Consider the following 27,929-nt stretch of genomic DNA (forward strand, 5'->3'; position numbering starts at 1 on the left):
TAGTGTCACAAGGGTTCATTAATTCATCCATCTTCCTTGCCTAACATGAGCTGAAACACTATGTGGCTTTGGCTCCTTTGGAAAGTGCAGTAACAGGAGAGTACTCTCTGGCTGTCCCATTTGGTCCAGCAATAGGTTCACTGCTTGGAAGGTAGTAGCACAGGAGCAAATCATATTCTGGGGTTGATATACCGGTGTATTGAAGTGCTCCCCTCCCCTCTGCCATCCCTTTTGCGAGCGGTGCGGTGGGAGTGGTCAGGGCTGTTCAAGAGGGATAGGAAGCTGAGGAAATTCACTGGCACGGCTGGTGCTAGGAGACTGCCATTTAGTCCCCAGAAGTCCCCTCAATAGCACACTACATGATGATGTAGCATCATGATCAGAGAACGTCTGGTTATAAAAAAAAAAGTAGCTGTCAGGTGCAGTGCCACTGCCGAGGCAAAACAAAGGTGAGGTCCCTTTCAGTGGTGGGTAGCTACAGTTTCTGTGCTGCTTGAATAGACTAGGTGCTCTAAATCTATCACTGGGACCCAAACAATTTTTATTACACCATTAGTTTATTGCACTGTAGACTGTAATCTTCTAAACATTTCTCATACTTCTAACAGATAATCAGGGGTGGGAATAATAATAATGATGATGATGGGTGGAAATGGAGGAAAATGGGGAGTTATACTAGCCTGCTCCCTATTAATGCATTTAATACTAAAAATGCATTTTTATTCTTTTGTACAATTGACAGTACGCATCCAGCTCATCTGGGGGTGAAAGTTCATGTGAAGAGGGCCACATACGAAGACCTCCTCACCTGAGACCATTTCATCCAAGGACTGTAGCTCTTGATCCTGACATTCCTGTACTGAACCTTTCCAGCGAGCCTGATTATTCCTCAAGCAGTGAACAATCCTGCGACACTGTCATCTATGTGGGTCCCAATGGTACCGCTTTGTCAGACCGGGAGTTGACGGATAATGAAGGTCCCCCAGAGTTTGTCCCCATAATCCCTTCCCTGAACAAGAAAAAAAGCAAGGACAACTTTGGTTTTGCGAAAAGCTCTGACAAAGACCATTTTAAGTGCAACACTTTCGCAGAGTTGCAAGAACGGTTGGAATGCATTGATGGAAGTGAGGAGCCTGCTAAATTTCCTTGCGGGGAAGTCTCCACCATGTCTTCCAGCAGCACCATCCCATTACGTATAGAAAATGGACAGCCCAAACCAAAACCATCCTCTCCTCCTGGAGGATTTAAAAAACCAACCTTGCAGGAAACGGGGCCTCCAAAAAAAGGGCACAACCTTTATTTCCAACGCAGTGGCAACTGCTCCGAGAAGAAGATACCTCCTGTAAAGATGGAACATGCGAAACAGCAAGCCAAGTCTGAAGGCAAGAGAGTGGACTCAGATGGAGAGAAAGAGGCAGTGACTGAATCCTACCAGTTACCAGCTGGTAATGCTGCTAGAGGTCAAGAGCAAAGTCAATCCATTGCTGAACCCGTTGTAAAAGAAAAATCCTTGTATGCAAAGAGGCAGTTGCCCAGCCCTGCACCCCCACCCCCTCAGCAGCAGGGGTCTCCACTGAAGGCCAAACAACCATATGTGAAGTTTGACCACAGTAATGCAATCAGGACACCTCCCATAGGAATGAGTAAGCAAGTGGGTAGTGAAACTGAATCTAACCCAGAAGGGAGCACCTTTTCGGCAACCAAGAACACAGAGCACCAAGGAGACAGTATAGAAGTACATAGGTTCAGGTCATCTTTCCAAGGCAAATGCTTTGACCGGGATATCCTGACGACGACAGTGACTTTGCAGCAGCCTGTGGAGCTCAATGGTGAGGATGAACTTGTCTTTACGGTGGTTGAGGAATTGTCCATCAGCGGGATCTTGGACAATGGAAGGCCTGCCAGCATTATCAGCTTTAACAGTGATTGCTCACTGCAGGCCCTTGCATCTGGCTCTAGGCCCGTTAGTATCATTAGCAGTATAAATGATGAGTTTGATGCTTACACCTCTCAGGCTAGTGCCACCGGTGTCAACATTGATATTGTTGTGCCCTTTGCTGAGGACCCATTCTCAAGCAGTAGCAGACGTTCCTCCATCAGCTCATGGCTAAGCGAAGTGAGCATCTGTACGATTCAAAGCGATGGAAGCCGATGCGGTGATGGTTTTCTTGCACAGTCCTCTTACAGCTGTAGCAAGTCTAAGGAGCCATTTAACATAGGTTCTCCGAGTACTCCTGTTCCCTTGAAAGCCACCCTCAATGACAGTGGCTTTTGCTTTTCAGAGCTGGAGAGCAAGAGCATGATTTCAAGCAAAACATCGCCAGATGTCAACAGAAGTCTTCAAAACTCCGACGTAACCAAAGCATCTCAGACAGAAAGTGCTCTTTGCATCACCGATCAGCCAACAAAAGTTAGGCCTTCCAACTCTCAAAACACACTTGTGATAGAAACAATACACTCCAGTCTTCCTCGTAGAACAAAAGCTACCTCGTCTTCGACTCACAACAACAACACCCTCAGTTATAAAGAACTACAAAAGCCACATGTGATGTTTGAAGATCCTTGGCTAGTTCGAGTAGATGATCATTTGGAACCAAGTACTGTAGACTTGTTGACTTCTCCAAATTCTTACACGTTCAGTACTGAGAAGCAGTCAGTGAAGACCACCACCCAGCAATTTGGTGGCTCGGCTAGGCCAACAAAATCCCAGACAATGCTTGCATGCTCACAGAGGATTGTGGATGGTTGCGAAATGGTTTGCAAACCTTCCAGCGGAGCTGCTAAAAAATCTGAAGCCATCACAAAAATGCCACAGCTCAAAAGAGGCGCCACCACACTGGGTGTGGTTCCTGTGTCATACAGCAGTGGTGCAGCTGCAGAAGGTACAAGCAGGGGAAGTTCTGAAGCTGGTTTTGCCACCGGCAGCCTGAAAAAGAAAACTGGACAGCAAAAATCTAGCATGTTACCCCGACCAAGTGGGACAATACCTCCAGCACCCCCAGTGCGCAAATCAAGCCTTGAGCAGAAAAATGGCAGCATACCAAACAATGGGGGGAAAGTTGCAGGATTGGACCTTGCTAGGGTCACTACAGAAAAGAATGAGGATGAGGTCGATTTGAGACTGAGAGCTGGATCATGTGCTGCCGATAATGTAAGCAGCAGAGGCAATCTCAAGGGAGACCACTCTTTGCCAAAAGCAACCTCAAGTTTGAAAGCAAAGGCATCAAAAAATGAAGCCGTCCATCGGTATGGGAGCCACATGTCCCTGGAAAGGTGTGACAGCCTGATGTCTGTGGGATCCAAGGCCAACCTGAATAGGGAAAATGGCAGTGGCAGTATTAGCAATGGCAGAAATGGTCGGTTGGTCCCAAGGCTGGGAGTTCCTCCTGTCGCATCTAGCCTGACATCGCCTCCGTCATACACACCTTTTCCTAGCAAAAATAGTCAGGCAAAAAGTGCTGCAACCCAGAAGGCTCCAGCCAGTGGGAATAAGAGCCGCAGCCTTTCAGCCAGTGGGTCCAAGTCTTTGAGCTCCTCTGTGAAATCATTAGCTCAGTCTGTTGGGAAGACCTCTAGCATTCCCTTGAGTGGGAAAGCAACCCCACGCTCTGTGCAAGGGGTAAGCAGCAAACCTGGCCGAGGAACCATTATGGGAACTAAGCAGGCCATCAGGGCAGCCAACAGTCGTGTTAATGAGTTGGCATCGGGCAGTTCAGTCAAGGTGAGCCATTTCCGGGTCTCAACAGACTCAGATAGCGGCAATGACAGTGGAATCAATCTGAGTGATGAGAAGTCACAGATCCTGGCGCTGCCATCTCCGTACAGCAAGATAACTGCCCCAAGGCGGCCTCAGCGCTATAGCAGTGGGCATGGGAGCGATAATAGCAGTGTCCTGAGTGGGGAGTTGCCACCAGCAATGGGCCGAACGGCTCTTTTTTATCACAGTGGTGGCAGCAGTGGCTATGAAAGTATGATCCGTGACAGCGAAGCCACTGGCAGTGCATCCTCTGCACGTGATTCCATGAGCGAAAGTGGGATGTCTTCACCAGGTCGCATGAGGAGTTTGAAATCCCCAAAGAAAAGATCAACAGGTAAAAAAACCTAAAAACCCAATCCCCCTAAGAGAAGATTTTCTGTTTCCCTGGATTTAAATGATTCTAAAGGCCAAACTACACATTACTCTGGATGTGTTGCTTGGAGCAGTATCAAGGTTAATTTAAAAAACTAACAAACAAGCATGGGGCAATGGCAATCTTGGTTGGAACCACAGCAGAGTAGGGATGGAAAGATCTGTCAATTTCAGTTTTCTCAGTTTCTCATTTTTCCTATCTTCAGATCTCCACATTTCTGCAGCAATTTGTTTTTTTTTAAATGCTCATGAAAATCCTCCAGAATTTTACTGAGAATTTCTTCTTTAGTGAGAATTCTCATTTAAAGGCCTGAAAGGGGGTAGGGCCGTTGCTCAGTGGTAGAACACCTGCCTTGCATGCAGAAGGTCCCACGTTCAATCCCCAGCACCTCAAGGTATAGAATCATAGAATAGTAGAGTTAGAAGGGGCCATCAAGTCCAACCCCCTGCTCAATGCAGGAATCCAAATCAAAGCATTCCCGACAGATGGCTGTCCAGCTGCCTCTTCTCCAGTGTCTGAGAGCCCACTACCTTTCTAGGTACTTGGTTCCATTGTTGTATGGCTCGAACAGCTTTTCCTGATGTCCAGTTGAAATCTGGCTTCCTGCAACTTGAGCCCATTTTCCTGTGTCCTGCACTCTGGGACGATTGAGAAGATATCCCGGCCCTCCTCTGTGTGATGACCCTTCATGTGCTTGAACAGCGCTATCCTATCTACCCTTAGTCTTCTCTTCTCCAGGCTAAACATGCCCAGTTCTTTCAGTCTCTCCTCATAAGGCTTTGTTTCCAGTCTCCTGATCATCCTTGTTGCCCTCTGAACCCGTTTCAGTTCCAGGTAAGGCTGGGAGAAATCCCTGTCTGAAACCTTGGAGAGCTGCTGCCAGTCAGTGCAGGCCATATCGAGCAGGATAGACCAATGGCCCGACTCAGTATAAGGCAACTTCCTATGTTCCCACTTTCTTCTAATAAACACAGTTTATGACGTTTTAACAAATGTACACATTTTTGCAAGCAATGACTGCAAGCATTTTATGTGTTATTTTCACTAATATATTCATTTTATGCACACTTTCCCCTAATATATGCATTTTGTAAACATTGCTTGGTTGGAGAACTGCATCGCAAGATTCAGATACATGCAAATTTCAAAGGAAGGCTGTGTTTCGGTTGTCATAGTGTTTCAGAAAGTGTGAATATGATAGATTCAGCTGTAAATGAGATTTGAATAGAATTTCTCCCCTATACCTGCTAAGGAGAAGTTTAACATTTTTCTCCCCTGCTGCATCCCTGAAAAAAGATTACCCCTGCACTGCAAATACCGATTGTAAAAAAACCTCTTATTGATGCCGATGGGAGGAGTTTTTGTGTTTTGTTTTTTCACCACCAATATGAATCTTGCAGACTAGCAACGTTTTCATGGTCACAGCAGGGAAGGGGATGGGTTAAATCACCTCTCTCAAAGCACATTGGTCCCAATTCAGATCAGGGCCCTTGTGCTTGGCCAATTAAGAAAAAAGCCACGAGGTTGCTTCAGATTTGTTTTCTTACACCAGCTTGCCATTCCTCCCAATCTAAGACTCTTGACAATCTTTTTGCAGGGTTGGATGGGGAAGAATAATTGAAATTCTTCATATTTGAAAACAATTTCTTTAAGATGCTGTGTTTTATTTGGTAGTTGCAAAATGTCATTCTGGTGGCTTTTTGTAGGAATCTTTGATTGGCAGATCCCCAAGTGAAAATTAAAGAGAGAGAAAAGAATTTGGTAAAAACAGTGCACTAAACTTTGTGATTAATGCTGCTAATTAACTACAAACCTAAGGCTTTCATTAGTTTTACAGTGCATTTAGACAATCAACTGAAATTAGAAATAGATTGGAGATTCAGTAGTGTAATCAGTTCCAAGCGGCTTCGTCTCATATAAGTGTTTACTAAGTCTAGCATGCCTTCCATCTTATGGCAGAAATGATTAAGGGATTATCTAGTTCTTAGATACTGGACAAGCCAAGTTTGGAGAGCAATCCCATTTGAGGCTTGTCTTGCTAAAGTAGCATTTTTGAGGCATGACTTGCTAATGTAGCTTTTCCCCAACATTTTATTGATTTTTTTGGAGAGGAAGAGGTATGCTTATTAACAGAAAAGGAACATTATGACTATAATAATGACAGTAATAACAATATCGACCATCTCCCCATCCAGCCCCTCCAATGGCTTACAGGTCATGAGACAATTTACTATAGCCCATTATGCATTGTTAAAATAAACACCTTTACTCTTTAAAGTATATCAGACTTCCCCAAACTCCAGACATTGTTGAACTAGAGCTCCAATCATCCCTGACCATTGGCTATGCTGGCTAGTTTTAAAAAAACACCTCTGGAGGGAGCACCAGATTGGGGAAAGTTGCAATGTAGAAATGGCTTCATGCTACTCCGGTTTAAACCGTTCTTTTCCCATCAGCTTCAGTACAGCAACAAATTTTCCAGGTGTTTTCGACAAACAGATGGGGTACATGTTTGCATAAGTTAAAAAATGCCTGGATTGTGTCTTTTTGCTCATGAAAAGCTATTCAATTTTCACAAATCCCCCCTTTTCCTGCTTCCTTCTACACTACCTCCCATGTTATCCAATAAAGGCATTGAAAATTAAACAGCCAATATCATAATGCCGTTGTATAAATCTATGGTGCGGCTGCATTTGGAATACTGTGTACAGTTCTGGTCGCCTCCCCTCAAAAAGGATATTGTAGAGTTGGAAAAGGTTCAGAAAAAGGCAGTGGAGCAACTCCCCTATGAGGAAAGATTGCAGCATTTGGGGCTTTTTAGTTTAGAGAAAAGGGAAGTAAGAGGTTACATAATAGAAGTGTATAAAATTATGCATGGCATAGGGAAAGTGGATAGAGAAAAGAGAAAGGTTTTTTTCCCTCGCTCATAACAGTAGAACTCATAGACGTGGTTTTTAAAGAGGAGTAGACAAATTCGTGGAGGATAAGGCTACCAGTTGTTACTATCTATGATGGCTATGCTCTGCCTCCACAGTCAGAGGCAGTGTGCATCTGAATATCAGTTGCTGCAAAGCGCAAGAGGGGACAGTGCTCTTGCACTCAGGTCCTGCTTGTGGGCTTCCCTTGGGCATCTGGTTGGCCACTGTGAACAAGATGCTGCACTAGATGGGCCAGTAGCCTGATCTAGCACGCACTTCTTGTGTTCTGATCCCAAAGGCTCCACCAACTATTTGGAGCCAATTTTGGAGGGGCACAAGGTCCTGCAGAGAGAAGGGGAACCAGTAAAAATCCCCTTCCACCTTTTCCCCCATTCACAGAAGTCTCCACTGGAGCAAACCACCTTCCATAAGTGGAGGGATGCATTTGAATGCAACATTGAGAGCGGTATCCAATTACATTTTTGCACTAGCACAAGGATTAACTCAAGGGGATTTCCCCCTGCACCATCCCCAAATCTGCTCTGTAGGGTTGGGGTGAAACCCAGGACAGATTTTAGGGGGTACCTGATGGTAGAGAGGGGTAAAAAGTTCCATTGTGGAAGGAACAATCTGCTTACAGTCCCATGTATGTAATGTAAATGTATGTAAATGCTTATATTGTCATAAAACATCATATGCTAGTATTTTCAGAAATCTCTCACATTGCATTAAGGCAGCTGTGAGATCTGTTCCCTATTTGTGTCTACTCAGAGATAATGCCCATTGAATTCAAGGGATTGCATTATCAAAATAACAAGGAGTCCTGTGTCACCTCAAAGAATTGTACCTATCACTCTTAGCTGTGTTTGCTACAGCAGATTAACATAGCTATCTTTCTGAAAATTGTCAGTGTAAACACCTTCACTCCTTAAAACAAGAAAATACCTTTTGTACTACTGAGGTTTACATGGACAGCATTGTGACAAGAGAGAGTTGTGGTCTGCAGATTAACACCATTATAAGCAGACATTCAGTGCTCACCACCAGTCATTAAAAGTGGCTTCAGAAATTACAGTGAAGCCAGGAGAGGCAGCTTCTCTCAACTGCACAGGAATTTGGTAGTGGTGAGATACACAAGGAAGTTCAAGCCAGGCAAGAATTTGTTCATCTGCCTACCAAATTTTAGACCAACCTACAGACTGAGCAGGATACTTTAAAGGAGTAAAAACATAATGGCTGGCTTCGTTATACATTTCTTTAGTATCAGTGTTAAACAGAAATTGTTTTAATTTTCCATTATAAAACTGGTAAAACGGCATTATGTCTAATCCTTCACTGTCATATATTTATTTCACTAGGAGCTAATTTTCAGTTTAATTAGGGGAGAGACTGTGAGGTGTTAGCATTCTGTTTACAAAAAGACAAGGAGAAGCCTACATGCTGCCCTCCACCTGTTTTGGACTAGAATTCCCACCGTCCCTAATCATTGGTCATGCTGGCTGAGACTGATGGGAGCTGCAATCCAAAACATCTGAAGGACATCTTGTTGGCTACCCCTGATGTAAAGGAAGGACAATGGTTGGAGAATCCACTGTTCTGTTTAGGATGGATATCAAGATGGATGGATGTTTCAGATAAAAAGGAGGGGGTCTTGAGTCTTGTTGACAGGAGGTGTGGGGAAAATGTCCTGAGGGGGGCTTCTTATTATAAAATGGGAGGGGTGTGAGGGCAGCAGAGAGGTAAATGAGTGGGGGGGGAGGCACAGTGTAAGATGGAGGGAGAAAATGTTTCAACGGATAACATGTTCCAGTGTAGGAAAAGTACTCCTCAAATAATAGCATGCACTACCAGGAATTAGACCATAAGCACATTTGTATGAGTAAAACAAAATGGATCTATTCAGTGATACACATCTGTGCTGGATTCAGGGCAAAGCAGTATGTTTAGGACAGTTTAAGTGCTCTGAGATAAGACAATAGAAGGAATGCATATGTCTGCAAAATTAAGAGAGTGGACCTGCTTGGCCATGATGTGAAGCATGGAAATGTGTTTCTATTTGGCTCAGCCTTGCATTTAAGCACCAGCCTGGTAGCCATAGGCAACAAGGAATTGCATACAGGTGAGTGACTGAGTGGGCTGACAGAGGAGGAACAATGTGCTCTGTCCCTCCACCATGCCCAGCATAGAAACCAGAGGAGGAAAGCCCCCTTCTTTGTACCCATCACAGAAATATGGAAGGCTCTTGCAAGAGGGATGGACTTCTCTATCCTTCCTTTGCCCGCCCTGCTTTGTATGGCAAGGCCTCTGGTAATGAATTGGGCGGGTGGAGCATGGCCCCCTGGAAATTGGTGAAATGCTGCCCAATTTCAAAGCCCATGAATGGGGCTGCAAAATTCAGGCATCGTTTCATCAAAGCCCTACTGTGTATATGCACACACACACATGTGTGTGTGTGTCATGGTATGCTTTCTAGCCTCAGCAACCAATTTGCTTCATTGTACAACCAATCAGTTTAAAGGTCTGGCTTCAGCCTTTGCAGCTGTTCTCTTTTCATAGCACATCAACCTCTTAAGTCTCTCCAACAAATCAATATTAACAGCTGTGTAAAGTTGCGCACATATTGAGAAGGTATTACTGGCTGATGGATTTGTATTTGGTTTTGCCCTAGGAAATGCTTTATAAGGTCTTTCTTTTTAAAATGACAAACAGCTCCTTTTCTCAATTGGAATTGTCCTCTTGCCCATAAATTACAGCTTACCTTTTGGAGTGCTTAGTGCTGTGACACTCCTATACATTCAGAAGTTGCTCTATGTTGTTTTTTTTTAGAGGGGGGAAATTCCTAGTAGCGCAATAGTGTGCATGTCTACTCAGAAGTATGCCCTTTTGGTTCAAGTGGGCTTATTCTGGAGCAAACTGCATTGAACGCAGTGAGACTTGCTTCTGAGAAAAATGCATAGACTTGCATTCTAACAGGGGGAGCCTGATAAAGTTATACAAAAGAAGAAGAAGAGTGAATTTATTTTCTCTCGGTCTGAAATTGAATGGCATGGATATGGCAGAAACAAAAGTACACTTTCATGCAACACATGCACTTAAAGAATTTACTCTACGTGATTCTCATGGCCACTATGTATGATGGCTTTTTTTTTTTTAAGGATTAGACAAGTGATGAGGAACCTGTGATCCTGCAGAGGCTGTTGGACTCTAACTCCCATCAGCCCCAACCTGCATGGTCAATGGTCAGGGATTATGGGAATTGTCCAAAATCAACAAGCCAACTAACCCTGGAGGGCCACAAGTTCCCCACCCCTGGGAATTAGACAAATGCTTGTATAGATCTATCATTTACTGTTAGCCAAGACACATTTAAATGGAGCATCCCTGTTCAGAGGCACTGTGTTACACCAGTTGCTAAAGCAGTGGCCTTTAGAAGGGATGTGGAGGAAGAAAAGGGATGTGACTGGGCAAACAGAGAAGAGGAGCTTCTTCATAGCAAAGGAACCTCAGAGAAGTTGGGCAATGGCAGATGAGCTTTCATGGAGGGAAGTCTCTGGTTGTTTCAGACCTTGCCTTAGCTATGAACACATAGACTTGCCTAAGTCGCTGTTGTCTCAGCCTCTTCACTAGAAAATAGGGGGAGCATTTCAGCCATATCTTACAGCTAAGATAAAGCTTGTTTATTGAGTAAACAAGTGCTTCGAGGACTCAAAACAGGGCTACATAAATGCTAACTTAGTTAGGTTATTGCCACCTAAAAGCCTGTCAGGTTTGAGAGGAGGGAGAAAGAGAGATGGAAAGTTCCATTCGTTTTTTGCCAGCCCCACCTCTCCACCATACTGCTTTGCAAGCTGAAATGAATGACACAATGACATCACGTTGCAAATTTCCCTGTTCCCACTTTGGTTCACTGGCTGAGATTCACAGGGGTGTGAAAAACTGAAAGACTGTGATGTTGCATCACATACTGTGCATTACAAGACCTTTTGGGGTGGCAGGGAAAAGAGAAGGTCCCAGATTACTCACATCTGCCCAGTCCTGTCTGGGGTTTTGTTGCTTGGTCATGCTAAAGTGTGACTTAGACTACATACACACCATACATTTAAAGCACACACACCCCTCCTAAGAATCAGGAGTACTGTAGTTTGTTAAGGGCGCTGGGAATTGTAGCTCTGTGAAGGGTAACCTGCAGTTCCCAAGATTGTGGGGGAGGGAATGTGCTTTAAATGTGCTTTAACCGTGTGATATGTACATAGCCAAAATGTTGGGAATATTGTCAACTAGATTTTCATAGATAAAGATATATTTATGATAATATCTAAATGGTAACTGTCTGCAGCTGGATGTAAGCATTGTCTGACTTGGAATGTTTATGAATTTACTAGGTGAACAATGCACAAGAGATCATGTTGTTGTTTTAATCTCAGGTTTCCAGCGCCGTCGACTGATCCCAGCTCCTCTTCCTGATTCTGCGTCCCTAGGGAGAAAGCAGAGTGTCACCGGCCAGTGGGTTGATCTACCACCCTTGCCGGGCACTTTGAAAGAGCCATTTGAAATTAAAGTTTATGAGATTGATGATGTGGAGCGATTACAGCGGCACAGACAAGAAGAAACGGAGGTCAGCACATATTTTACGGTAACGCTGAACAGTTTAAATGACACAACATTTGAGGCAGGATCACCGCTTGAAATCTCACGCATGGCATTAGGGGAAAACGGATTGCAATTAAAACTCTATCATGATCCATTTTTTACAATTCCTATGTTGGGGTACCATGCCCATAGAAAATAATTGCTGTCTGCCATTAATTGTGTTTAACGTAGCTGATGGAGTGAGTGGAGAATATCAATTAATATGTTATGAGAAGACTTTATAATCATTGCCTGCTTGATGAAATTTTATGGGCTTCCTTCACTAAAGGGTCATTAACTCTTTATGTTAATGGCGTAAAGTATCCCAGTTAGAATTCTGTTAAATTCAAGATGTTGTGAGTTTAATTTACTTGTAATTGGGAAAACAATTCAGTTAATTCTCAGTTGGTGACAGGGGTTGCAGCCATTATTAGCCTGGTGCTATTTTTTCAGAAAAGTAACTTTTCTTCTCCTGTTTCTTCCAACAGCCGTTCCAGGATGTTGAAAAGGTAAGCCATATCTCTGGATTTTCCTTATACCAGCCAAAACTACAAACAGAATTCCCAGTGACCATGCTTACTTCTGGGGTGCAAAGTGGAAAAGATGGGTTGCACCCAGTTCAGTTCTACTCAAGAGTAGCCCCACTGGAAATTAATGGACCTAAACTAGTCCTGTCTGTTCAGTGGGTCTACTCTGAGGATGAGTGGTGTTGGATACAACCTGGTGTACTTTTCTTTATTTATTTCAATATATCTGCTCTTCTGCCAAGAAAGTCTCCCAAAGTTTTTTAAAGATCACTTTAACAAAAAGAGAAAGTGTCCCTACCCTCAGGTTTGTAATCTAGTTTTTTTTAAAAAAATCTGAAGAGAGGCCTCGGGGTTGGTACTAAGTGGGGTGCATTTGCATTGGGGAAGATGTAGGCAGGAAGAATGAGAGTGCTATGCAGGGTGAAGCATTTGTACTGAAGAAGCCACATTGGGGGTGTGTACTTCCCAACCCTTCCCTTCCACTCTTCTTCTGCAATGCCTTCCTCACCCCACATTTGGTGGGAAGTGTTCAGCAAGCACCCCATTTACTCTTTTTTTCCTGCAAGTGCCTAGATCACTGGCTCTTTTCATGTCAGTATGCTACCAGGCCAGGTTCAAGGCTCTTGTGTTGAAATACAGAGACCTGAACAATTTGGGACCAGGATACCTTAAGGAACTCCTAAGCACTTGTATCCCAGCCTGATCACAGATCATCCAGAGGAGCACTGTTAGTTCTCCTCCATGTTACAGAGGCCCAACTGGCATCAACTAGAAGTCAGGCATCTAGTGTTGCAATTTCATGCTGTGGAATACTCTTCCAGCAGAGATTCCTCCCTAGTAACTTTCAGACATCTCTTGAAGACCTTTTTGTGCCGACAGGCTCTTGCAGCTGTTAAAACCTTGTCAAGCAACCAGCCGTTTTAATGATTATTATTTTATGGCTTTTGTAGTGTTTTATAATTTATTTTATATATTGTTGTATACCCCCTTGATATTTTATATGGGCAGGCACTATATAATTATTTTTATAAAGAAAGGCAAACATGGGGTTAGAATCTTGCCCACAGATTTTGCAGTTTTCGTTTTCCTTAACTTTGCAGTGGTGAGAAAACCATTTCTGTACATACACTTGTGATTTAAGAGTATAGTAGAGAAGTACATTAACTCAGAGAATGGCAATAAATGCCTTAAGTGTTCATAGCATGTTGCTTTTATTAGATTAGCATCCATGGAAGTCCACTCTCAGTGAGGGCAGCAGGGTGGGAGAAAGCCCTTCCACTGTTTAATGTTTCATGATAGTGCTGCACCCCAGTAGTTGAAGCTGAATGATGAGGGCTATTGTTTTTTGGAGACTCACAGGCAGATGGCCAGAAAGATTAACAGATCGGTAATATTTGTCTTCCCCAAAGGGTCTGATATATTTTAACACCAAGCTGAAGATCCTGGAGAGGCGCCACCAGCGGATTAGAGAAGTGAAAGCAAAGCACGAATCCTTGAAAGATGAGTTGGAGGAAACAAAGTGTAGGTTGATGTTGGATCCAAGCAAGTGGAAAGGAGAGTGTAAGTGTTGCTCAGCCGATTATGACAAAGGTTCCTGATATTAAAAAAAAGGTATCCCCGCACTTGTAGTGCAAGTCGTTTCCGACTCTTAGGGTGACGTCTTGCGACGTTTACTAAGCAGACCGTATATATGGGGTGGGATTGCCAGTTCCTTCCCCAGCCTTTCTTTACCCCCCAGCATATGCCGGGTACTCATTTTACCGACCACGGATGGATGGAAGGCTGAGTGGACCTCGACCCCTTTTACCGGAGATTCGACTTCCTCCTTCCGTTGGAATCGAACTCCGGCCGTGAGCAGAGCTTTCAGTTTCAGTTTCTTTCTTTTTCTCATTTTTTCAGTCTTAAGTTCACTCCATTTCTGCATTAGAATTTGTTATGTAAAAAGTCTGCATGAATATTCATATGCGCTTTTATACACGTCTCGTAATACACACTTTATCGCAGTTTTGCCTAATGCATTTTTGTTCATTATTTTCACTTACATTTTTATGTGACCTTTCCCCCAATATATGCTTTTTCATACATGCAAGAAATAGAGGGGGATGGATTATCCGTGTCCCCTTTCATGGGCATGTTCTGTCCTGTGTTCTCATCTTCCTGTCTTGTGTTTTTGTATGGTCAAAGACTGGCTACAGGAGTTTGAACAAATACATTGCCTGTACTAAATGTCCATTAAATAATCTTAAGTATTTTATCCCCTTTGATATCCTGTTGATGGTCTGGTGCTTCTGTGCTCCCCTTTGAACTCCTTCACACTCTTCAAAGGAGTTGTAGCATCTCTTTTACAAACTATAGTTGCTCAGTGAGTTCATTATGACTTATTTATTCCTATGTGCACAGAGTTAAAATTTATCATTATTTCTGTGAACAACTTTGTTTTCAACTCAAAGTGAAACTACGTCTTTTGCTCAATGTGGGGTTGCCCATGTTGAGTCTCTCTCTCTTCCTCCCCCCCAATTACCCTAACTTTTAGGCACACTTATTCAAGTTCTGAGGGCTTGTCTGCCTGTGCTCCACATCATTGGCTGCCACTGGCAGGAGTGGGCAGGAAACTGCACAATCTGCTGTTGTGACAAGGTTAAATGTAGCCAAAAGTTATTGGTGGAACTCAACATAGCAACACCATTTTTGGTGGCAACCCTGTGTTTAGCCCAAGGCCAATATGATGAAATTGCTGCTCACCCATGGCATTTGTTGAGTGAACAGCCTTAACAATGTCAATTCTAAGGGACTGTTTGGATAATAAACCACTTCTATTTATCTTTTTATGCTAACAGTTGAGGTTGACCATGGTCTTGATAAGGAATCACAAGATTATCTGGAGGCATTGGAACAAGTGACTGATGAACTGGAGCAGTGTGTGAATCTGTGCAAGTCACATGTCATGATAGTCACCTGCTTTGATATTGGGATGACCTCTGACACCCAGGATGGAGCACGGGAAGTGGAAGTTTGAAGGTGATTTGCAAAGAGACTTTGAGGAGATAGAGCCAAACTTTCAAAAGATAGAGTGGTGGTTGAAATACATGTGTTGGAAAGCGGAGGTGGAAACACGAAGACTCGACGTGACAAAGAATGTTGTCAAAGCCTGGAGGAATTAGAATGTTCTAAACCTTTATGGTGCCTCAGCAACCTATGAAATGTACAAAGATCAACCTGATTTTCTAGTAGAGGAAAGCAGAACAAAATCTATTAAGAAACAACTCTGAAAAACGGAAGTGCCTTTTTACTGTTCATTGTTGACTTGTTTTCTGGATTTTGTATTTGTTGCTAGAATTGAAACCAGCAAATCTAAACAGACCATAAAATGTATTCCTATGAAATATTTTATACTGTATAGTGTAATTTATGACTATATGTAAAAACAAAAATTGTAGCAAAAGCAATAAGTAAATTATGTTTTTCATACCTGAATTTGCCTCCTTGTTTCATGGAAAAGCTGGTTTATGTAGCAGAACAAAAAAAAATTGTATTATAATTGCTTTTTCATGGTTTAGGATTTGAGATATTTTTATGAACATTTATCTATTGGAAAGGTGTATAATTCCAGAGAACCTGGTTTGTATTCATTTTTTGTACTCTTCCTTTTTCAGATCACGATGGACATGTTTTATTCCATGTTTTGTATACAAATATTAGGGCTGAAATGTTTGGTTACTTAATCGGTTAAATGAATCGATTAAAAACCTTACAATTGATTTAAAAAGGTGCCTCCTGATCAATTGAATATTTGTAAAATATTGTTTAAACTTGTTTTGAATACAGATACATAGCAAAAAATTAGGATGGCAGACATCCTCATAGAAAAGATTCTCCCTGTTCTCTCTCAGCCAGGCAAAAATTCCTCTTCTAAAGGGAGCACTTGCTACAAGTTTGCATAACTTTTTAAACAAAGAAGATATGTCCCCCCAGAACTCTTGTTTTATTTGTATGCAGATATACATAGTTTTAGCCCTTTAATTGTTTGATTAATGGTCTAAAAATACTCAGTTAATCAGTTTAAGATTTCTTTAATCAGTCCTAATAGATATATTTAACTGTTTAACTACTTCCATGGGCTGTATTCCTAAAACTGCTTTGTCCAGAGTGGCCCAATTGGGATTACATGTCACTAGGTGTACTTGGGAAGAGTGAAGCAAGCGTAAGCAGTAAGAGCCTTGGTAACCAAGGGCCAACCTATATACATTATTATATGCATTAAACACCTTCATTAAAATCTCAGCTTTCCAGTCAAAGCCATTTGGGGATTGGGTGATTTTCAGCAGGGAAGCAGTGATAGGGAGAGGGTGCTTAACCCCTTACCCACCTGTTGCTTTTCCTCTCCCTCAGGAAGAGGAGTTAAATCAGAGAAGCAACAGGAGGATGTGGGTTAAGCACTCTATTCAGCCATTTTTTTGCTGAAAATTTCATCAAAGTGTCTTTAAAAGAAAACGGCTACAAGGGCATTTATACAGGCGTTCCTGTGTGACATGTAGGCCACATTCACACGGTACATTTATTCCACTATTATTCCACTTTGAACAGTCATGGCTTCCCCTCAAGAATCTTGGGAAATGTAGTTGTGAAGGGTGCTGAGAACTGTTAGAAGACTATTCTCACAGAGCTACAATTCCCCGAGTGGTTTAACAGCCAGTCTCTCTTCCCAGAAAACTCTAGGAATTGTAACTCTGTGAGGGAAATAGGAGTCTCTTAACAACTCTCTGCACCTTTCACAAGCTACCCTTCCCAAGATTCTTTGGGGGAAGCCATGACTGTTTAAAGTGGAATAATCGTGGAATAAATGTATGGTGTCAATGCGGTTGTAGTTGGGCCCTAACTTTGATAAATGACCTCATTCATCACTGACCCCCTTCTTTTCTAAAATTCCTTAACCCAGGGGCTGGCATCATATGGCCTACACACACACACTGTATCAGTCCCAGGAAGATTTTTCATTAGAAAAGCTCCACCCCACCCCCCAAAATGACAACCCTTCCGCATGGTATGGGGTGCCTGGTGGCTGCATGGCCAGGGATGTAAAGCCTTCTTGAGTTGGGTATGGATTTAAAGTTGCCAATGCCTGCCTTAATGTATTCTAACCTGAAGAAGTCTGTAAACAACACTGTGGCTTTTCTCTCTCTATTTTTCTCTTTCTGAGTGCAGGAATTATGTTTATTACCAAAATCACAAGGAAGTGGGGTAAAAATGTTTCTTTTTTTCTTTTTTAAAGTAAATATTAAGTTAGTTCCATATTTTTGTATAGTTTTGACAATAAATATAGTATTTGCATTTTATGAACGTTTTATGAAAGGCAAATATAACTTTTTACAGTTTTTCTAAGGAAGGCAAACTCTCAGGATTCTTTATACATGCTGCATGAATCTTGTGCTTTTTTTGAAGGAAACCACTTTTAAGGTGGAGACTGTTGATAAACTGTTGCCAAACAAAATTAACTTTCGAAATGGTTTGATAGTGTATGTAATAATCGCATTTCATAAGGAACCATATTTTCTGATCATCTTCTTTGTACGGGGTTGGTTTTTTTCACCCAAAATCCTTTGTATAAATGTATACTATAATGGCTTGCTTCAGCTTTTCCATGTGAATAAAAAGATGCATCTATTGTTAAGATGTGTACTGAGTTTAATGACTGGGTTCTGTTCTGTTCGGGGCTGCCTCCAGGATTTAATGACCCCTTTCTCTGTCAGTGGGTGTTTCATGGTGGGCATACCTGGCAGTGGAAGATAGTCAATGCACCAAGCAGATGGATCTAGCTGTCATTTAAACTGCTCCACAATGCCCTGGAGCAGAGCTATGTCGGGCATTGTGGGAAATTAAAATGGTAGCTACACCCAGCTGCCTGACACTGCTCAGTGCACTGGACCAGTGCATGTTTTTTGTTTTTTTAAAAAAGGAGGGGCCAGGGAAGGTGTCAATGATGGGCCCTGCTGAAACATTGGGTCCCTGGCAGCTGCCCAAGCATGCAAAGTGTTAGTGCCTTCCCTGGTTGTGTACTGTTAATCAGGAGATTTGGAGTGGGGTGTCATTAATATGCAGATGACATCCAGCTCTATCTCTCTGCTCCAAATGAATTGGGAGAGGTAGTTGAGGTACTGGACCAATGTGGAGGCTGCGATGGGCTGGATGTGGGCCAATAAATTGAGGCCGAGTCCTGAAAAGACAGAAGTGTTATGTGTCCAGAGTTCTCATGTCTGGGAGTTGGGGAAATGGTCTGTTCTGGGAGCAGGTTCATAGCTTGGGGGTACTCCCGGATCCAACATTGTCACTGGAGGCTCAGGTGGCCTTGGTGTCTAGGAGTCCTTTTTTCCAGCTCTTCCTGGTTCAACAGTTGGCCCCTTTTGGATAGAGATGATTTGGCCACAGTTGTCCATGCTCTGGTAACTTCTAGATTGAATTATTGTACAGTAGTGCCCTGCTTACCGGCGCTTTGCTTTCTGGCTTTCCGCTAATGTGGCGGCTTTCAATTCCCCACTTTAAAACCACTTTTGCGGCATTTTTATGCGACGCGCCGATTATTCTTAATGGGTTCCGCTTTACGGCGATTTCCGCTTTACAGCGGCAGTCCGGAACGGAACCTGCCGTATAAGCGGGGCCCGCCTGTAATGTGTCCTATGTGGGGCTGCCCTTCAAGACATCTTGGAAACTTCAACTATTCCAAAACACAGCAGCCATACTGGCTGGGGTTCTCTTTAGATCTCATATGACCCCTGTTTCAAAACAGCTGCATTGGTTGCCAGTTGGTTTCTGGGCCAATTCAAGGTGCTCATACTCTTTTGGTAGTTCTACCACCCTCGGAAACTTGGGGGGTGGTGGCCAGGGAGAGGGCATTCTCTGAGGTGGCCTCTAAGTTGTGGAACTCCCTCACCACCAAGGTGTGTCTGGCAACTTCGCTGTACAGTTTTAGGCGAATACTGAAGATGCACCTCTTTACCCTGGCCTTTGAAACCTGACACATGTATTTTTAGGATCCACCCTATTTTGGATTTTAGATTGTTTTTAATGTCGTATTTTAAAAGTGTTGTAACCCGCCCTGGGACCTTTGGGTAAAGGGCAGGTAATACATGATGATGATAACCAGATGCTTAAAATTAGGGATTGGTGAATGCTCTTCTGTTCACCTTCAAACTCAATGGGGATTAGTGAGCATTTGGTATGGGATCCGTTGGCCTAGGCCGGTTTGAAAGCATTCTGTCGACCTAGCAGGCTGGCATTGCTTTGAGTTCGTTCTGAATCTGCTAGCTGCTGCTTTTACTGATCCATAGTTTTTTATTGGCTTGGAAAAAATCTCAATAGTGGTTTTTTAAAGGAAATATTGATATTTTGAAGGAAATAATATTTCCTTTTAAAATATTGGTATTTTGAAGAAAATACAGATTTTTAAAAGGAAATATTGATAAATTATCATTCTTACAATTGATGTTTTAGAGGCAGATTTTTTTAAAAAAATTCTGTTTTCAAAAATAGCTGCGGAAATTTGCTACATTAAAATCCAGTCGTCAGCAACCGAGAACAAGGAAATCAATGGAAACTTTGGTACCAAATCTGAATTGGGTGGGATTCTAGTACATTCTTAGTGAGGATTCTTTGTAACAACTCACAACAAAGGGGCTTTGCAAGTGCTCGCAAAGGATACCTCCTCCCAATATAGAGTCTGTATGCCCAAAGATGGCTGCTGGGGGCAGGCGGGGGGACAGCAACCTACTGCTGAAAAACTCTCTTGCCTCAAGGGTCTTTAGTGCTGGGCTGATTTTGCTTCCCACCAACCATTTTCAGCCATGCAGACTGTATAACTGGATGGCTTTAAAAGAGGATTAAACAAATACATGGAGGATAAGGCTAACAATGGCAAATAGCTATGATGGCTATGCTCTGCCTCCATAGTCAGAGGCAGCATGCTTCTGAATTCCAGTTGCTGGAAACCACAGGAGGGGAGTGTGTGGTTGCGCTCAGGTTCTGCTTACAGGCTTCCCATAGTTGGCCACTGTGAAACAGCGGACAGGATGCTGGACTAGAGCCATTGGCCTGAGCCAGCAGAGCTCATCTTAAGTTCTTAACTTCCCCTATTGCAATAAAGCAGATGCAAGAATATTGGATATTTTATTTATTTATAAATATATTTGTATACCACTTTCTTTTTTTAAAAAAAAAATCAAAGCGGTTTGCAACAAATTTAAAAAATACAATAAAACCATTAAACATACAATAAAAACAAAGGTCAACTGTTGCAAAAAAAAAAGAGCATCTTCTTAATCGCCTGCATAAGCCTGGCAGAACAGAAAGGTTTTCAGAAGGCGTTTAAAGGTTAAAACAAAAGGTGCCTGCTGAATGTTGGCACAACGTTCCAGAGAACTGGGGCAATGACACTGAAGTCTCAATTTCATGACAATGTTGAATGAGCCTCGCTAACTCGGGATGACCAGCACTGCTCCTGCTGCTGATAGTTCAGTGGAAGGTCAGTTGCTTTCGGTGAGGAAAGTCCCATGGACCAGGGCTAGGAAAAAGCCAAACACCTGCACAAGATCCTGACAGTAATGCTGGCTGGGACTGATGGGAGTTGTAGTCCAATGCATCTTGAGGGCGCCAGGATTAGATTTATAAGGAAGATTTACATGTTTGTATGTATGGGATGTTTTAGGTCCAGTGCCAGCAGTTGGTCAGATCAGGCACTGGCTGAGGGCCCCTGTCACTAGCTCCCTGTCAGCATCACGTCACGGGCAGGTTGTGGTGTGGGTTGTGGGGCAGGAGCTTCACTCTCTGAGCTGACATCACCTCTGCACTTTTGTGAAGCCAGTGCAAGCTTAAATACACCCGGTTGCTTCACCTTGTGTGTCAGCATGCATGCCTGCTATCTAGGGCTGGAGTCCGGGCCTGGCTACCAAGAGGTCTTCTGTATCTTTAAAAGTTGTGCAGGGGGAAGGGAGAATTCCACCTTGTGGTTTTTCTCATTACAACGTTGCAAGTACACCTGCACTTGGCTGACTTTCTTCTCCTAAAGATACAGGATCAGTCTCAGGCCATGAACCTGGCAACCGTACTGCCATCACCCAAGATGTGGCAGAGGCATCAACATGCCCCTGCCGCCATCTTGGGTAATGGCATGCATGCATGCTAACAGATGAGGTGGGGCAACCAGGCACACACAGGGGGGAGGTGGGGTCCTGTGCCTGAGGACCCATGGTGGGTTGCTGCAAGTTGCTGTTAATGTCTTTCAAGGACATTAACAGTGCAATCTTATTCATGTCTGACTAAAAATTAAGTTCCAGTGAGTTCAGTGGGATTTGTTCCCAGGTTTGTCAATGTATGGTTGCACATAGGGAAAAGAGTGATCTGGGTTGCTGCAATCTAGGTAGTGTAGTGTAATGTTTAACAGGGTCAGCTTTCTCTGAACCAGAGAGTCTCTGCTTCACAGCTTACCTTTGCTAGTGACCTTAGCAGAGCCACGACTGTGCCAGCCTGAGCCCTCTTATCCGTAATAGGTGGATAAGAATATTCAGTACAGAGTACAGCATAACTGTAAATGAGATGAGAGGATGTACATGGAGGGCTTTGAACATTTAAAGCAGCAATGGGGAACCTCTGACCCTGGGGCCAATGTATCCCTGAGCTCCTTTGGGACAAAGGACAGGATATAAATTTCCATCTGTGGAATGCACTCCCCAGTGAGTTCCACCTGGCACTTTCATTGACATCTTTTTGGTGCCAGGTAAAGACTTTTTTCGCAGGCATTTGATAGGCTAAGAGGATGTTGCTTGTGTTGGTATGCTGCCAAAACTTTCTGTGGCTATAGAGTGTTGTGGTGGTTTTATTATTTTGTTTTATGATATATTTATTTTGGTTTTTAACAGTGTTAGACCTTCAGATAACAAGCGACTAGTAGATCCCATCAATCAATCAATCAATCAATAAGAATCCTCTCCGTCTTGCCCTTGGGATTCTCCTCACACCACAACCCTTTCTGGTCCTGCCTCACAGCCTCCTTGAGTGTTTTTGCCTGGCTGGAAAGTCCTAGAAGAATGCCCTTAGCTGTGGAGAGGGCCTTGTGAGCCTGTCTGGAAAATAGCCTCCTATAGAAAGGTATAATTTACACTCCTTGCTCCACCCACTTCTTTCCTCTGGCCCCACCCACTGCTGGCACATGGCTCCTAGCAGGTTACCCAGAAGGGAATACGGCCCTTGGGCTGAAAAACATTCCCCATCCCTGACTTAGGCAAAGTATGGTTGTCATAGATATTGTGTTCTGGCAGCATTGATGCCAGTAAATTGTTGGGAAAGCCCACCTCAGCCTACTACTGCCTTCGGATATCCATTGCTCCTACTGCACACAGAAATGTTACACCTGAAGCAAAAATTCAAAATGATGTTCCTGCTTCTTTCCCTCAGCTATGGATGAAGGCCTTCTCTTTGGCCATTCGGGTGACTCCTGAATATGCGTGCAGCAATGGGGATAGTAGGCTCTGCATTCATTAGCTAAGGAGATTGTTCTGTCGACGCAAACATTTCTGCTTGCCCAACAAAACCATCTCCCATCTCCCCCCCCTGTGCATTGTTCTAGGATTCTGCCGACCCTCTGGAGCAGATTTGGGGAGGGTGGGGGAGGGGAAGTCCCACTGCGTTAATGGGAATCCTTGCACTGGCCTCTGCTAACACGACGAGTTAGCTGAATACAGCCTCAAATGTTTATTTGTACATGTGCTGGCAATGATCCCTGCAGTCAGCAGCCCTCAAGGATAAGTTTCCCAATAGGATGGCGAGGTGTCTATGTATGTAGAAGAGTACAGGAACATAAGAAACTGCCTTATACCAGGTGAGACTATTTTTCTGTGTAGCCTAGTGCTGTCTACTCTGACTGACAGGGTCTCTCCAACATCTCAAAGATCAGCAGTCTTCTTCATCATTACCTTCCATGCAGTCCTTTTTAATAAAGATGCCAGAGAGTGAGGCTGGGACCATCTATATGCACAGGTTCCACCATGGCGATATGGCCCCTTCTCACATTTCATACTTGTCAATTAATATGCATACAATGAAGGCAAAGTGTTCAGTGAAGGTGTGGAAAAATGGAAATGGACTGCTTTCAAGTCGATCCCGACTTATGGTGACCCTACGAATAGAGATTTCATGGTAAGCGGTATTCAGAGGGGGTTTACCATTGCCTCTCAACTTAAGGATGGAAAACTGAACATAGGTGGACAGCAAAAGAGGTTTAAAGATGTTCTTAAAGTGAATCTAAAAATAAGTAACATGAATATCGACAACTGGGAAGTCTTGGCCCATGAATGTCCCAAATGGAGGTTGGCTATTATCAAAAGTGCTGTGGACTTTGAAGAAGCATGAATACAGGGCGAACTGGACAAATGAGCTAAGCGGAAGGCACATCAAACAAATACTCATTGAGACCATCTTCCATCTGGAAGCCTATGCCCTCACTGTGGGAGGCTGTGTGGATCCAGAATTGGCCTCCACAGTCACTTACAGGCCCACTGTTAAAGACCTTATCTTGGAAGACAATCTTACTCGGCCATGAGTGATCGTCAATGAATGAAAATGATGACTGTTGCCTTCCTCTGAGGCTAGTCCTCCCCAGCTGGCTAGGGCCTGCTCAGCTTGCCACAGCTGCGCAAGCCAGACCCTTCTTTGTCCGCAACTGCCAGCTGGGGGTAACTGGACTCCTTGGAACTATGCAGCTTGCCCACAGCTGCACAGGTGGAAGGTGTGGAGGAAAGCCTAAATAAAAGAAAATGTCTAGAGAAGGATATTGGAGTTGATGGTGCAGAACACTCATCTGGAATCTGCTCTCCAAGGTAACTGATTCATGTTGCTTTGTAATACAGCCCAGAAGTGGCTGGCGGCTCCATGTTGGTGGGATAGTGGAATCCTCTCCAGATGTTAGTCTGAACTTGCAAGGAGCTGTCCAAGGGAGAAGAAATCACAGGACATGAGTAAAAATACTTCGAGAGGCATGTGGATGCGGGAAGGGGAAAATATGTATTTAAAAATCTTCTGCATTTAGAGCCTCTGGAGCAGCAAATTCTGCCTAAAATAGGAAAGATGAATTACAACTCCAGAGCAAATTTGTGTACTTCATTTGAGGAAAGTTGAGCTATGGAATTTCTTGCCACAAGAAAAATGCCATGGCAAAAAAATCAACAATATCCAAAGATGGATTAGATATTGGTAGAAAAAGATGTCAGTGATTGCCAACTGATTGTTCCAAACTCTGCCCCTGTCTGCCACCATTTTGTGACCGAGGAGCCTCAGTAATTTTCAGCCATCTCAAGTGGGCCCAGAGCATAGAAAGTATGAGAACCCCTGGTGTAAAAGTTAGACTGGAAGAAAGATGATACCAGAGTAATTTTTTAAAAAATTAGTTGAATGGTTGGAGAAACTGTGCAGAGTGGCCTCGATCAGCATCAGGAGGACCTGCTTAATCAGCAGAGCCTTCTTTCCCCATCAGTTTACTTGGATCTGGAGATGTGCACCGCAGCCTGGGATGTGAGAACCCCTGGTGTAAAAGTTAGACTGGAAGAAAGATGATACCAGAGTAATTTTTTAAAAAATTAGTTGAATGGTTGGGGAAACTGTGCAGAGTGGCCTCGATCAGCATCAGGAGGACCTGCTTAATCAGCAGAGCCTTCTTTCCCCATCAGTTTACTTGGATCTGGAGATGTGCACCGCAGCCTGGGATGTGAGATTGCAATCAGATTAGACAAGTTGTCAGCATCCAAGTGGATGGAACAGCCTCAATAGGACATTAGAAAATTAAAACTATGTAATTTTAACTTTTAATGGGTTTAATCTTCTTCTCATTCTATATTTTATTTGAATTATTCACTATATGTGGTTTAATTATGTATGCCTACCCAGAGGCATTTGGTGCATTATCAAATATGTATATATAAACAATCACAGGACAGCACAGGACAGAATGAGAGTTTCTGTATGGTATTGGAGATTGCTCTCCTCATATATATAAATGCAAACATCTTAGCTGGATTAGGGTCTTCATTACCACTCCCTCTTCTGTTTATAATAGGGCCACTTCACAAATTACATTTATTTTATCTATGCATCGATGATGTTTGAACTGTACATTTTGAAATGTGTGTGTGTGAAATACATTTACAAAGATGGGGGTCATGCAGGGAGATGTAACTGGCTGCAGCTCCTTGTTGAGTATAGACCTTGTGACATTGTACTAGATCTGAGCTCGACCACCCAAAATCATCGATATTGTCATGGCCCCGTCAGAGGACTCATCAGATGAGGATGACTCGGGAGTAACAGCAGCAGACCCAGAAGCAGCAGACCCAGAAGGAGAAATGGAGGAAACTCCTGAGAACCCAGCTCCTTCTCCCCCTCAGCTGCAGAGCACCCCAGACACAGCTGCAGCCCTTCAGCCAGACGCAGACAGTCAACAGGATACTCCCCCCTCACCTGCAGAACGTAGACAACAGAAGGTCAGACAGAAGAGGGGCAGGCCTGTCCACTTAAGGCCAAAACGCTGAGGGCTCACACCTGCTGACAAACCTGCTCCTTAAAAGTCAAACCTTGGCTTCAGCTTGTTGCTGACTACAACGTCAGGCGTGACCACTGTGTGTCTTCCTATCCCCTGAACCTTGACTTGGACCGATCTCTCGGCAAACTAGACCCGGACCTTCACTGACGTCTCTTCTGGATTTCTGGCTTGGCACGTAAGCTTTGAACGGCCTCTGCCCTTATCTTGCTTCCTCCTTGCTAGCCTGGCAGATTTATAGCCAAGCTGCCGGCTGAGGACTTACGGCCTGGCAATTACCAAGGAATCTCCAGCCCTGCCTGCACCCCCACCGACACTGCTGTCTCAGTGAAGAGCTGACAGATATGGAGAGGCCAATTTTTGTGTGTGGCTTTTTGGTGGAGGGAGAAGGTGAAGAGGATGATGATGATGTGATAATTTATATCCCAACCTTCCTGCCGGAGGAGCCCATAGTGGCAAACAATGAACTTTACTGATGATGGCATCAGTGGCAGTGTCTTTTCTGAGCAACAGCCTCAGCAGTATGGTGGTGAGGTGAGACGTCAATGGCATCCTGCATGGCTTTGTGCAGGGCTCAGGCTGAGACTCCTCAAGAGTAGAGCTCAGATGTTGTTTCAGCAATACAGAGGTGAGGTAAGGCTTCAATGGCACCCTGGACAGTTCCTTGAAGGGCTCAGGTTGGAGTCAAAGCAGAGTTTAAATGTTGTTTTAGCAGCATTCCTCTTCAGGGTGAACCTCAATGACGAATGATGTACATGGATATGCAAATCAGCCTTTTGAGATGCTCAGCCTCATAGCTTTATTGAAATGTGTCTGGCTTGCTTTGGCATTCCAGACATGGGTCTATGGAAGCTGCTTTGGAGTCAGATAACTCAGTTCTTTGTGGCCTAGCTCCAAAGGGACAGAGTGTGAGCTGACAAGATTTGATGTATTCCCAGATCGACTGGGTGGCCACTGGGTGGGTGGTCACTGTCCTGTCTTTACTTCTTGTAGAACAGGCATTGGGAAGCTGTGGCCCTCTATCCAGCATGTCCAATTGTCAGAGATGATGGAAACTGCAGTCTCATGATATCTGGAGGGCTGCATTCTCCCCATGCCTGTTGTAGAACAACATAGAGCTACATCATATAGAATAATGCCTCCGTGTGCTTTGTTTCATAAGGATTTGTATTGTAAATTGCGAATGATGAATGACTTGGATAAAGCATGCGAGAAGATAAACTGATAATCTGGAGTTCAGCTTTTTTTTTCTTTAAACCCCTTAGAAGAACAATCTAAACTTCCAGTTGCTTTCTATGGTATTAGCATGGAGTCTCCATCTATAAACATAAATTTCAATTATTTGTCCTTTTGTATTCATACCATTATTTGCAGAGATAGCAATTACTCAAAAGGTAAACAGCCTGAATTACAAAATCGTTACTCACAAGGCTATCAATTAAAAGAGATCAATCCTCTTAAAAAAAAGAAGAAGTAAACCCCACCATAGAGACAGATAGATCAATTGACGAATATCTGTTAGTGAGAAGGGGAAACAAGCCAATGCATCTTGGGAAGTTTAAAAGGCTTGATGCAGAGCAGGCTCTCTCACTGGGCAGCAGGAAGGACAATCTGTTCAAGGGCATGCTAGATAATCAGGAGTTGTAGATGAGGAATCAAGAACAAGGGGAGGAAATGCCTGTTCAGCGATCATGGATGATAGCAGAAAGATGGCATCATGGGCAGATTTGCATGATAGGCTATCCCCAGTTCATGTTGGACTTCTTAACACAGGGGTGGAGAACCTGTGGCCCTTCAGATGTTGCTGGACTATAACTCCCATTCTTCTTGACCATTGACTAGGGGACTGATAAGAATTGGGGTCCCACAACATATGAAGGGCCACAGGCTCCTCACCCCATTGTAAGGCTTGCAGGAGCATCCCTTCTCCCACCCTTCCATTTTAGCAACCTGGGAACTGTAGTTCTCCAAGTGGGCCTAGAGAGCTCTAATGGAGAATTCTCGGAACCCTCATCAAACAACGGTTCTTGGGAGATTGGGATGGAAGTCAAGACAAATAAAATGGTGCCAAACCAATATAGGCTTGCTGTCTAGACAGTGGTGACCTGTGAAATGGTTTGCTAATTGGAACTACTGGGAACCATTAAGAGCT

General features: G+C 43.6%; 1 protein-coding gene across 2 annotated transcripts in view; it reads left to right on the forward strand.

The window, feature by feature from the left end:
• KIF26A (kinesin family member 26A) overlaps positions 1 to 17,841 on the forward strand; it is a 211,066-nt gene extending 193,225 nt beyond the window's left edge. Inside the window, exons 12-16 of one of the 2 annotated variants that reach the window (XM_061612286.1) lie at positions 743 to 4,091; positions 11,473 to 11,681; positions 12,166 to 12,186; positions 13,614 to 13,764; positions 15,042 to 17,841. In XM_061612286.1, the coding sequence (XP_061468270.1) occupies positions 743 to 4,091; positions 11,473 to 11,681; positions 12,166 to 12,186; positions 13,614 to 13,764; positions 15,042 to 15,220 (3,909 nt within the window). In that variant the 3' untranslated portion in view covers positions 15,221 to 17,841. The remainder of the gene's footprint in view (positions 1 to 742; positions 4,092 to 11,472; positions 11,682 to 12,165; positions 12,187 to 13,613; positions 13,765 to 15,041) is intronic. The other variant, XM_061612287.1, reaches the window with a different exon arrangement.
• Positions 17,842 to 27,929: the final 10,088 nt, after the last annotated feature.

The sequence above is a fragment of the Rhineura floridana genome, chromosome 2 (genome assembly GCF_030035675.1).
Source record: "Rhineura floridana isolate rRhiFlo1 chromosome 2, rRhiFlo1.hap2, whole genome shotgun sequence".
Classification (NCBI taxonomy): Eukaryota; Metazoa; Chordata; class Lepidosauria; order Squamata; family Rhineuridae; genus Rhineura; species Rhineura floridana.